A 12,471-nucleotide genomic window follows, 5' to 3' on the forward strand; every position below is an offset into this window, starting at 1 on the left:
TTCTGCCCATAGTGTTTTAATGTAATAAAGTGATCCAAGGTGCTTCACAGGAGCATTATAAAGTGAAGTAAAGCAGTGAAGCCAATATTAGGACAGATGGCCAAAAGCTTGGTCATAGAGTTAGATTTTAAGGAGCTCTTAAAGAAAGAAAGCGAGGTTGAGAGCAGAGAGGTTTAGGGAGGATATTCCAGAGCCTGGACCTAGGCAGCTGAAGGCATGGCAACTAAAGTTGGAGCAATTAAAATGGGGGATGCTCAGGAGCCCGGAATTAAATGAATGCACACATCTCAGAAGGTTGTGGAGAAAATTACAGAGATATGGAAGGATTTGAAGACACAGATGAGAAATTAAAATGTTACCTGACTGGGAGCTGTAGGTCAGCGAGCACAGAGGCAATGGTGAATGGAACTTGGCGCAAGTAAGGACACAATGATGACTCTTGTTGGAAATCAACTTTCATAATTGGGGATGATCATATTATTGCAGTTTAGAAGATGTACAACATAGTAAACATTAGAATAACCTCAATACCATTTTGTGCTCTGGATTTGCATGTTTGGATTTCTCTCAAATCAACATGTGCCAATGATTTTTTAGCAGAGCCTTCAAAATAATACAACGTAGAATAAGGATTTCCTAAATGAATGGAGAAGGACAAAAATTATTAACTAAATACTGGTAATACAGAATATTCTAGATCTGGCAAATATGTTTCTATGGGCAGATTTGGCCCATCCCTTTCTGCATCCATGTTTGACCATCTTCCCCACATAAAAAGACTTATCAGAGTTTTTCATTTGTGCCATTAAAATTCACAAATTAAAATTTATACGCTGAATTTTCTGGTTGGTGTGTGGGGGCAGGGCTGATGCGCCGACATGTAAAATGACACACAATGACATTGGGCGTGCATCCCGAGATCATTGCGCGTCATCGCGATGTTTTGTTCAGCAGGCATGTGCCGGAGTCAGCTGTGCGCCTGCTGAAATGTCAACAGCCTATTAAGGCCACTAAGAAATTAATTAAAGTAGTTAAGAACACTGACCTTAAGGTTGGCAGGCAGGCGAAAAGCCCAAGAGGTCGTCGCATTTTTCAGGAAACCTCATCCATGGGCAAGATGGGGTTCCCTAGAGCTTTTATAAATTAAATAAATAAATTTTCCCACCTATACAAACATGTCCCAACTCAAATGACACTGCAAAATAAATTTTTACATAATTTATTAAACTGTTTTATTATCCATTCAATCTTCCTGAGGCACGCAGCTGCTTCAGGGAGATTGCTGCGTTCTTTCAAACGCATGCGAGAGAGGGTGCAGGAACCAACTCTCCCTCCTCCTCCTGCCTGCACAGGTAGCGCTGAGTGCGACCGGCTGTGCATTACGCTGGGCGGGCCTTAATTGGCCCGCCTGTGTAAAATGGTAGTGTGGAGCCGATCGCGGGCGGTGATTGGCTCCACACCCGGCTCCCGCCCTGCCCGCCTACCATGGGAAAAATCCTGGCCTATGTTTGCTTTCTGCATGTCACTTGAGTAGAAATGAAGCAAGCTATTTTTAAATTATGTATCTTTTCTTGATATGTTGCTTGATTCTGAGTAGTTTAAGTTTTCTGAAGGCCACAAAGTTTTCACCATGATAGATTTGTCAAATTTGGATTTATATCCAGTTTCCTTAATATTTCATTCTTCTCCCAATTTTACAGTTAATATTCAAAACCTTTTAAAACAAATTTGTAAATAATGTAGCATTTGTGCTTGGACCCTGCTTAGTCTATATTTTCTAGAGGAAAAACAAAACACCTTGTATTTATATAGTGCTTTTAAGACATAAATAAATGTAATATACCTTTTCACAAAAAGGTAATCAAATAAAAATTGACACTAAGCCAAGGAATGCAATATTGGGACAAGTGATTAAAAGCTTGGCTGAAAAGGTGGGTTTTAGGGAGTGTCTTAAAGGATGAGAAGGCAGAGAAGTTTAGGGAGGAAATTCCAGAGCTTAGCTCCTCGATGTCTTCATCATTGGAATACTCCCCATAATGAGATAGAGGGAGCCAGGGTGGGGATGCAAACTGGACCAGAGTTGGAGGAATGCAGAATTCTTGGAGGGAATAGGGAGAAACTATTTCCACTGGCGGGAGTGTCAGTCTTGAAGCAGGTTATTGATAAGGATAAAAGCATCTGCCCTCACGCCTTCTCCTCCCTCCCAGAAACATGATAGGGTCCCCCTTGTCCTCACTTATCACCCCAACAGCCTCCGCATTCAAAGGATCATCCTCCGCCATTTCCGCCAACTCCAGCATGATGCCACCACCAAACACATCTTCCCTTCACCCCCCTTATCGGCATTCCGTAGGGATCGCTCCCTCCGGGACAACCTGGTCCACTCCTCCATCACCCCCTACTCCTCAACCCCCTCCTATGGCACCACCCCATGCCCACGCAAAAGATGCAACACCTGCCCCTTCACTTCCTCTCTCCTCACCGTCCAAGGACCCAAACACTCCTTTCAAGTGAAGCAGCATTTCACTTGCATTTCCCCCAACTTAGTCTACTGCATTCGTTGCTCCCAATGTGGTCTGCTCTACATTGGAGAGACCAAACGTAAACTGGGCGACCGCTTTGCAGAACACCTGCGGTCTGTCCGCAAGAATGACCCAAACCTCCCTGTCGCTTGCCATTTCAACACTCCACCCTGCTCTCTTGCCCACATGTCTGTCCTTGGCTTGCTGCATTGTTCCAGTGAAGCCCAACGCAAACTGGAGGAACAACACCTCATCTTCCGACTAGGGACTTTACAGCCTTCCGGACTGAATATTGAATTCAACAACTTTAGGTCGTAAGCTCCCTCCCCCATCCCCACCCCCTTTCTGTTTCCCCCTTCCCTTTTTTTTCCAATAAATTATAAAGATTTTCCTTTTCCCACCTATTTCCATTATATAAAAAAAACCCCACTAGAGCTATACCTTGAGTGCCCTACCATCCATTCCTAATTAGCACATTCGTTTAGATAATATCACCAACTTTAATTTTAACACCTATGTGTTCTATTGTACTATTGTCATTGACATCTTTTGATGATCTGCTTCTATCACTGCTTGTTTGTCCCTACAACCACACCCCCCCCCCCACCTCTTTGTCTCTCTATCTCTCCACCCCCCACACACACACCTTAAACCAGCTTATATTTCAACTCTTTCTTGGACTCGAACGCAAGTTCTGACGAAGGGTCATGAGGACTCGAAACGTCAACTCTTTCCTTCTCCGCCGATGCTGCCAGACCTGCTGAGTTTTTCCAGGTAATTCTGTTTTTGTTATAGATAAGGATAGTTTGAACACCGACCTGAGAATTTTAAATATGAGGTGTCATTGTGGAGAACCTAGATTCCCAATGTAGGAATGAATATAAAACGAAGCAACTTTTCTGCTAAAATCAGATTTAGGGAATATGCAAAAAATCCTGAAGGTCTCAGTGAAATAAAGGTTGGGACAACTAATCCTACATAAATATCAACAGAAAGTGCTGGAAACACTCAACAGACCTGACTTGCTCCAGCATTTTTTTCTCTCTGTTTATATTTCAGGTTCCAGCAGTATTTTCCCTTTGAACCTGATCTAAATGTTGTAGAGAGAGAGAGAGAGAGAGAGAGAGAAGGGGGGCGGGGGGGCGGGGTGGGGGAGGAGAGATCTGGGAACTCCAAGTTCCAGAAGACGTTGCGCTGCTGGTTAGTGCGCACGCGCTGCCTTTGCAGTTGGTGGGGGCGGGGGCTGAGATATTCACCTGCTCCAGGAGCTTGGCTGCCCGAATCCCAACCACATCCACAGCTCCAGCTCTGTCACACTGACAGCGCTGGGCTACCGCTACCACCAACACACACACACACACACAGGCGGCCCGATATCACTGACAGCTAAACGGGACATACGCTCGCAAGGAAAGTGGGCAAGAAACTTCCAGGGAGGAGAAAAAAAAAGTTTTCCCCCATCTCCCACCCTACTTCCCCCCCACCCCCCCCTTCCCTCCACCCTCAATCCAGTTTATCGAGTCGTTTAAGTGATCCGCAGCGAGTGAGGAAGAAATACTGTCAACAGACGGGAAAATGGGAGCGTCTGGCACTGGAATCTTGCACCCGGTTTTGATCCTTCTTCTGGGGTTAGGGATGCAAGGTGAGAGCGATTTAACTGGCGACTGTTTTTTCTTTCTTTCATGCAACCCTGAAGTGTTGAGACTTGAGGGATATTCTGCAACTTTTTTGTTGAGTTTATTCTGAATTGTCTCTGGTGTCGACCAAGGTAACGTGCAAAATCGAAAAAGTTAAATAACTTCATTCCCCATTCTTAAACCATCCTTTTTGTTTTTTTTAAAAAAACTAGTTTGTTAATCCTGTTTGTATCTATGGCCAATACGTTTGTATTTTCTCTCTCTCTGTTGTATGTGTGCCTGTAACGCTACGATGTTATTTTGATGGTTACGTTTTGTCCTTAAACACGACTCATCGCTCCGACACACACCAGATTTGTTTGCAGCTCGGCTCAAGGAAAAGGCGGGGAGTTTGGCGGGGGGGGGGGTGGGGGGGAGAACTTGTTCATCTGGTCCTGCAGGTATGACACCTGCAAAACCCGCAGATCGAATATCCTTTCAATAAGTTTGGATTAGACAAAAAAAAGTTATGACCCATTGGGAAATAATTAAGGATTTTTTTTAATTTGATGGGTAAATCAGTAGATAGATGGTATTCTGATAGATAGTGTTCTTTGTTCAGAGAATGACCAAAGTCATATCCCCGCGTCAACTTTCCATTAATAATATGAATATCCCTTTTCACATTGCTGAACTGAATGATTCTTTGGCAACTGGTACGTAGGTTGTTCATTTCAATTTTTTGTGCAACTCTTATACAAGGACATGGCAATTAATGGTGGATCTACGTTGAACTCTTGACATGTTGCCCCGGAGTCCAACTTCCTCCTTTACTCGATGTGACATGAATCACTTGCTAAAGAAGAAGTTGAATTTTGCCTCTGGAATCCCTGCCCAGTGACTCCGCGTTGCCGCGCCCTGTTGATTGGGACAGGTCAACGACATTCTCGCATTACACTAAATCCGTTCCTGTACACAGTCTGGAAGCGCCGCTTCGGTTATGTTATAAATCCAGACAGAATGATTAGGCTTTTTCTTTTACGAGTAATGGATAAAATAAAACATCACGGGAAAACATGGCATTTGAAATGGTCGAGTGGTGTTCTTCTGTATTGGAACTTTTCTTAAACATTTCCGGCTCTTTTTTAACCTTGGAAAGTTCAGTTTGAAACGCATTTCTTTTAACCTGTATTTTATTTATTTTTTGATCCACGAGGAAAGCGGGCGTTGGTTAGCGTTAAATTATTAATGGCATTGCTGTCACTAAGTATAAATTGCACAGACAGGATGTCGAGAGCAGGGAAACTTTTTGGATAACATCCTTGATTTAAAAGCTCAAAGAGAAAAAGGAAACATTGTTCTCTTTCTGCATTTTCCTGTTGTAGCTATCTGGGCGGGAATTAATGTGCGGTTTAAACCTGTGATGGACTTCCTTAATCCCTTTGAATTCATCTGACTTGGAAGAGGGTCAGCATCAAAGTGTTCACAGGAGGTTGGCTGAACATGATGTTCATGGTTGCTTTTAAGTTCAAATGCAGTGCAGTTCTAGTTAAGTGCGTGTTTGATATTCTGAAGTATAATTATATCAGGTGTTTACTCTTCAGAGGTAATTTAATTCATCCCGTAGTAGGAGGACTGATTTAATGTTGTCAAAACAATTGTATTTGTGAACAAAGGTAGTAGTAAAACTCATATAAAAGTTTTTTTAAAAAATGCTAGAGATGAAAATAATGGGAATGCATAGCAAGTTATTCAGCATGAGTAAAGGGAAAAGCTAGGCTAATGTGTCATTTAAATTGAGTTTTGACCAAGACTGGAAGCCTGAAATGTTAATCTAGATTTGTTTCTCATATTGACGCATCTGTTTTGTGTTTTCATCATTTTCTGATGCTTTTAAATAATTGAGTACAAAATTTGTCCAATACATCTTGTTTTTAAGTGCTTATGTTACAGAGGGTTTGCTAACGTCCAATAGACAACACAATGTTTCAATAGCTAACAATCTGCAGATATACTACACCCCCATATGGCAAAAAACCCAAAATGCATTGTTCTTTTTTTGGATACGTGTTGGTTGAGGTCATTGTGGTGATGTTTGAATGTACTGTTCCAATCATTGCATTGCACTAGGACAGTTTTGACTGATACAATACTGAGATAATCATTTTACCAGCATCCAGCACATTGAGGTCAGCAGGACCAGAAGAATTAAAGATGTATTGGACGAATGAGTAATTGTTAGAATTGATGGAATTCCCCATTTCAAGATTTTGTTTTGACTTTGTTATCTTGTGCCACACGCTGTCACTTTGAACCAGAAATATCTGTGACAACCTGCTCTACCCTTGAGCCAGTACTATTCTTTATTTAGTCATTGGGAAATAATCCCAATGCTTTTTGCATGGTTGTTATTTTCTTTCTCTTACCGTTGCTTGCTGCTTTCTCATTTATGCTCTCCTTTCTTGCATTCGTTCTCTGGAATTTAATCCCTTTTTTTTTGGAAACATCAGTGAAATTAAGTCACCAAATTGTGTTTTGTCCAAATGTTTATCAATCAGTGGCACAGAGTCCCAGTTATGTGAAGGCATTCAACACTTTAATGAAACCAAATTTTATATAAAAAGATCACTCTCCTAAGGTATGAGTGATGTTTAAAAAAAACATTAAAACAAAATGTGAAACCTAATCTCAAATGGACATTGTGGTAAGAACTGTTTTGGTCACCACTGTGAGCTTACAGCGAGGTTTGAGCTGAACTCTAGTAGACAAATTGACACCGTTCGCCTTTGGAATGCTTAGAATGGAGGGAGTGGTTGTTTACTGCTGTAAAATTACAAACAAAAAATTATCAGAATGTTTACCATAAATGGAAACAGGGTGGTACCATCTGGTGTATTTGTGTGCCAGGAAGATGAGAAGTTGGATGTAAGAATTATTTTCCCCTATTGTTTTCATGTATAAAACCTTGTAGACACAGAAACATTGTACATCACAAATGTTGTAAATCATTCTGTCACTGCCACTGCGGTAAGATTATTGAGGCCTGCTAAAATTTACACCATCTAAAAACAGAACACACAAGCCTCTTTTTAAAGCAGTAACATGTTCTGTAACCTGGCAACCACAAAGGGTGTCTTAGCATCATGTTCAAGTGCTGGATCTGGGGAATTGTTAGTGTGACACAAATAGGCTGTGCGCTTTGCTGTCAAAATACAGGGATAGTATTGTAAATTATAATTACAAGAATCTACAAAACCCACTCCCTTTTTTCTTGTGATTTGCCATGCTGTTTAAATAGTCATGTTTTGTTTATTTCAGTAAAAACCTACCACTGTAGTCTACAGATAGTGAATTAAGGTGCTAACCAGAAAGGAGCATGTTAGTATTGGTGAATGGAGCATTTTCCCATTTTGGAGACCACCATTGGCATCAAACACTCCTGGGTCAGATGTAGCACTGCCAACTGCAGAATCAACTTACTGTACAGTGCCAACAATGTGTTTTTGCTAAATCTCTGGAGAGCACCCCCTACAACACCAAGTCCCCCCCCCCCCCCCAGGTGAGATGTGGTCTGAAAATGAGGAAAGTTTAATGCTGTGGGCCCAAAGCACTAAAACTGGGTTGACATTTTCTGAACTCATTTAACTTGAGTCATTTGCAGCTGGCAGACTGAGAATTTTATTCCGCCAGTTAGGGTTAGATTCAAATCCAGAGGTTAAAAGGCAATTTTCTAAGTTCCTGCATTACAAAACCTGAGAGAAGTGAGGGTGCTGGGAACATTGACAATTTTACAAGTGCAAGATTCAAATTTACCAAGCTTTTTTCTTCAGCTGATGTTACTAGCTTGCATTTTACTGGCTGCTCTGTGCTAGTGTTGCTGGGATAAATACTGTTGGCCAGTGACAGCACTGAGGGCTGCACCCTCCGTAATTCATAAAGTTCCAACAAATAATATCAGCTGAAGTGAAAATGGATTGATAGTGGGGATGAGAGCTGGCACTGCAACATGCCAGGAAGGCAGTGCCAGGAGATTGGGTTACCACAGGCATGCAAGTGCGGGAGCAGCAATCAACACAGGTCAGTGAGTGGGGTAGCAGTGTGCACTGTGGAAGACCAAGTATCAGAATCTGGAAAACACCCAGATGTGGGAGGTATTTTCTCAACCTCACGAATCTACATTGTACCTTCCTTAAAGGCTCAATTTTGTCCCTGTAGTGTGGAGCCCAATGCTGCACACAGCACTCAGGCCTTAAGACTGTATAAAGGCTCATAATTTTCTTGGCTTTTATATTCTGTGTCTCTTTTGATAAAACTCAGAATTCCATTAACTTTTCTCAGTGATATTTTCAACTTGAAATGATGCGTTTAATGTTGTAGAATCTTAGCATCTCACAGCACAAGATGTCATTTGGCAAGCGTGCCTGTACTGAATCTTTGAAAGACTCGTACAGTTTAGTTCCACACCCCTTTAAGCGTTAATCCTACAAATTAGTCCTCAGGTACACATTCAATTGACTTTTTAGAAAAAAATTCCTCTGGAGTCTGGCTCCTGTATCCTTTTAATGTAGCGCGTTCCAAATTTTAACCCTCTGTGCAAAGAAGTTCTTCTCTGTTTCCCTCCAGTTCTTTTGCCAGTTATTTTAAATTTATGACCTCTGGTTGCTGACTCACTTGCCAGAAGAAACAGTGTCTCTTTACTTGCTCTATCAAACCCTTCATTAGTTTGAATACATTTATTAGGTCTCCCCTTAAGCTTCTCTGCTGTAAGGATAACATTCCGAGTTTCTCCAATCTCACCGCGTTATTGAAATCCTGGCATTATCCTGGTAAACCTCTGTACTTTCCAAGACCTTTGCATCTTTCCTAAAATGTGGTGCAATTTTCTTTATTCTTTCATGGGTTGTGGGCGGTGCTGGCAAGGGATTTGTTGCCCATCCCTAATTACCCTTGAACTGAGTGGTTTACTAAGCCAGTTAAGAGCGAGCCACATTACTGTGGGTCTGGAGTCAAACGTAGGCCAGACTTGGGGGTAAGGATGGCAGATTTCCTTCCCTAAGGGGAGGAAACTAGGACATTAGTGAAGCAGTTGGGATTTTACAACAATCAATGATAGTTGTCCTGGTCACCATTGCTGAAACTAGCATTATATTCCAGATTTATTAATTAAATTCAAATTCCACCAGCTGCCAAGGTGGGATTTGAATCCATGTTCCCAGATCATTAGCTTTGGCCTCTGGATTACTAGACCATTACACTAGAGATTATCACTACACTATCTCCCCAATGCACAGTTCTCCAACTGAGGCCAAATCAGAGATTTGTAAAGATTTAGCATGACTGATTTGTTTTTGTATTCAATGCCACTATTTACAGAGCTAAGTATTCCATAATCACCTTCTCAACTTGCTCTGAAAGCCTTCAGACATCTGTGAAAGCATGTGCCCTCCACCCCAGTCCCTCCATTCTTGCATATTTATGATTTTCCTTCTATCCTTCATAATGCCACTTGCTTTGCTCTCAGCCATTTTCAGGATTGACCTATCTGATATCTTCTCTTTAGTAAAAATTATTGTGAAGAACTTATTAAAAAAACTGACTTTTTAAGATTTTCTCTATGATTTGACAACCCTCTCCACTTGGGGGCATCTTGCCTCGCTTTTAAAAATTCTAATTTTTTTTCCCTAATATATTCATAAAGAACCCGCGTGTTCCTCCTGATATTTTTTGAAACTCTTCCTCCTGTTTTCTCATAGTTTTTCTTCTCTTGACCTCTTATATTCTTCTATTCCCCATCAGTGGTTTTCTTTCCTGTTTTTTTTTCTGATCTCCTCGGCCTTCCGCTTCAATTTTAATTGATTTCTAACCTTCCAGGGCATCTTAAAGCTACTAGTACTTTCCCTTTTTAATGACATATACTTATTACGATTTATTTTTTTCAAAAACATCTGTTGCTCCGCAGTTCTCGTGCTAATTTCTTCTTCCACCTTACCTCAACTGATGTGATCCTCATCTTTCTAAAATCTGCACAGATCCAATCTGATGTTTTAGTTTCTATATTGACTTTTTTCGCTTTCTCATTGAGCCTTAAAATGATCATATTGTGGTTGCTATTCTTGAGGACCTCACCTACATTTAGCTTGGTTACCTAATCTATTTAAATTACACACTTCCTTACAACACTTTCTATGCCCTTGTGTGTCTACTAACGTACTGCTTGAGGAAACAGTCTTGTGTACATTTTAGGAATTTCGTTTACTCCCTCATGTCCCAATTGATAAGTGAATAATTAAAATTTCCCAGAACATCAACATTGAACTTCCTACTCATCCCTGTAACCTGACTGCAGCTTTCTGCTTCCATTTCCTTCCCACAATTTAGAAGTCTGTAATGCACCCCTACTAATGCAACAAGTCCTTTTTGAATCATTCAGACAGAATCAGTATGGTTGGTACTCTAGTTGATGCAGAAAGGGATTCTCCCTTTCTGCATTGACACTCTTTTCAGCATGCACTCCCTGTTATCAATAATGCCCTTTGTATATGACACACTTAGAAAAGATAGAAAATATGTTGACATGCCTATTCTCCATTCGCATCTAGCCAGGATTCTGTTAATAACAATTGATTCCAGTTCCCCCATTTATTTCCCACTTTCTGTACTTTGCATTTATTTTAACATCTTTTGCTTTTATTTTTAACACCATCCGTTTTTTGCCTAAAATACCCATTGTTTCCAATCTATTCCCCATTTTACAGCTAGTTTGTTTGATTTAATTCCTATATTCATTTTGCTAAATTGTTTTGTGCAGGAATAACATCTGTTTTTCCTTTCCTATTAGCTGAGCCTGAATAGTTCTGTTTTTCAAATGCCCATGCCCTCTATTTTTTTAGTTTAAGTGCCTCATCACTTCCCTATTTCATTGTTTTGTCAGTGCAATAACAACCTCCCCATTCAGCTGTTGCCCATCATTGTGGAATAACACTCTCATTTGTTCCAGAACCAGCTCTGTACTTTTAGTCACTCATTGTCCTTCATATTCTAGCATATGGCTGAGGAACTAATCTTCAGGTTGTCACCTGTGAAAACCTGGCTCTAAATTGGTTGATTAATCTCCTAGGTTCATCATCTTGTAAGACTTCTATCCTTCCTTTATAATCTATCCTTGGCTTTCTTATGAGATACAGTAACTGTCTGCTTCCCCACTTCAGCCCCATCAACATCTCCCCCATACATGCTTTTTTAGTCTATGAAAAAGTCCCTATCCAGCTAGCACTTGGGAAGCAAAAAAGCCCAACTTTTTTCTGAAACTCCAGTCTGTTCATTACTTCCTGATGGGCATACCCTCTCAGTTCTTGTGTCATCTCTGTGAAACAATTTTTGCATATCCCTAAAGCCCCAATTACCTTCTTTAATCATATAGAGATCAGAACCCAAGTGTGACTTAACGAAGGTTCATAACAAATTTAATTTGTTTTTTCTTCTTTTCAATTCTGTGCCCCTAAAAATGGAGCCCAGTGGTTGGTTTCCTTTTGGTTTTGACCTTATCAACCTGCATTTCTATTTTTATTGGCTTGTGTTTCTGTAACCCTTGTTCCCTTGGCTGCCTTACCCTTTTCAGATACTTAGGCCAGCATATTACTACTGAGGCAGGTAGCTGGAGTTGGGAAATTTCCTGACTTGGCAGACCTGCCTCGGTTTAAAGGGCCCCATTAGATTAAATTTGCGCTCCAGAGAGCATAACATAAGAAATAGGAGCAGGAGAAGACCATACGACCATCGAGCCTGTTCTGCTATTCAGTACGATCATGGCTGGTCTTGTGCTTCAGCTCCACTTTCCCGCCTGCTCCCCATATCCCTTGATTCCTCAAGAGACCAAAAATCCATCTCTTTCAGCACTAAATATATTCATTGATAGTGTTGTGAATGTACTATAGGGTAGAGAATTCCAAAGAGTCACAACCCTGAGTGCAGAATTTCTCCTCATCTCAGTCCTAAATGATTGGCCTCTTATCCTGAAATTGTGCCCACTTGTTCTAGATTCCCTCGCCAGGAGAAACAGCGTCTCAGTATCTACCCAGTAAAGCCCCTTCATACTCATGAATGTTTCAGTGAGATTTTCTCTTATTTTTCTAAACTCCAGAGAATAGACCCTGTTTACTTACTCTCATCATAATCCTTATCATCCCAGGGACCAATCAAGTGAGCCTTGGCTGTATTGGCTCCAATGCAAGTAAATTCTTCTTTATCTGTGGAGACCAAAACTGCACACAGTATTCTAGTTGTGGTTTCACCAGAGTACTGTACAGTTGTAGCAAGATTTCTTTAGTCTCGAA

The 12,471-nt window shown here is 41.0% G+C and overlaps 1 protein-coding gene across 2 annotated transcripts in view; it reads left to right on the forward strand.

The window, feature by feature from the left end:
- The first annotated feature begins 3,776 nt into the window (after nucleotides 1-3,776).
- LOC121290771 (CD166 antigen-like) overlaps nucleotides 3,777-12,471 on the forward strand; it is a 258,149-nt gene continuing 249,454 nt past the window's right edge. The window contains exon 1 of one of the 2 annotated variants that reach the window (XM_041211666.1): nucleotides 3,777-4,164. In XM_041211666.1, the coding sequence (XP_041067600.1) occupies nucleotides 4,098-4,164 (67 nt within the window). In that variant the 5' untranslated portion in view covers nucleotides 3,777-4,097. The remainder of the gene's footprint in view (nucleotides 4,165-12,471) is intronic. The other variant, XM_041211664.1, reaches the window with a different exon arrangement.

The sequence above is a fragment of the Carcharodon carcharias genome, chromosome 18, assembly GCF_017639515.1.
Source record: "Carcharodon carcharias isolate sCarCar2 chromosome 18, sCarCar2.pri, whole genome shotgun sequence".
NCBI lineage: Eukaryota > Metazoa > Chordata > Chondrichthyes > Lamniformes > Lamnidae > Carcharodon > Carcharodon carcharias.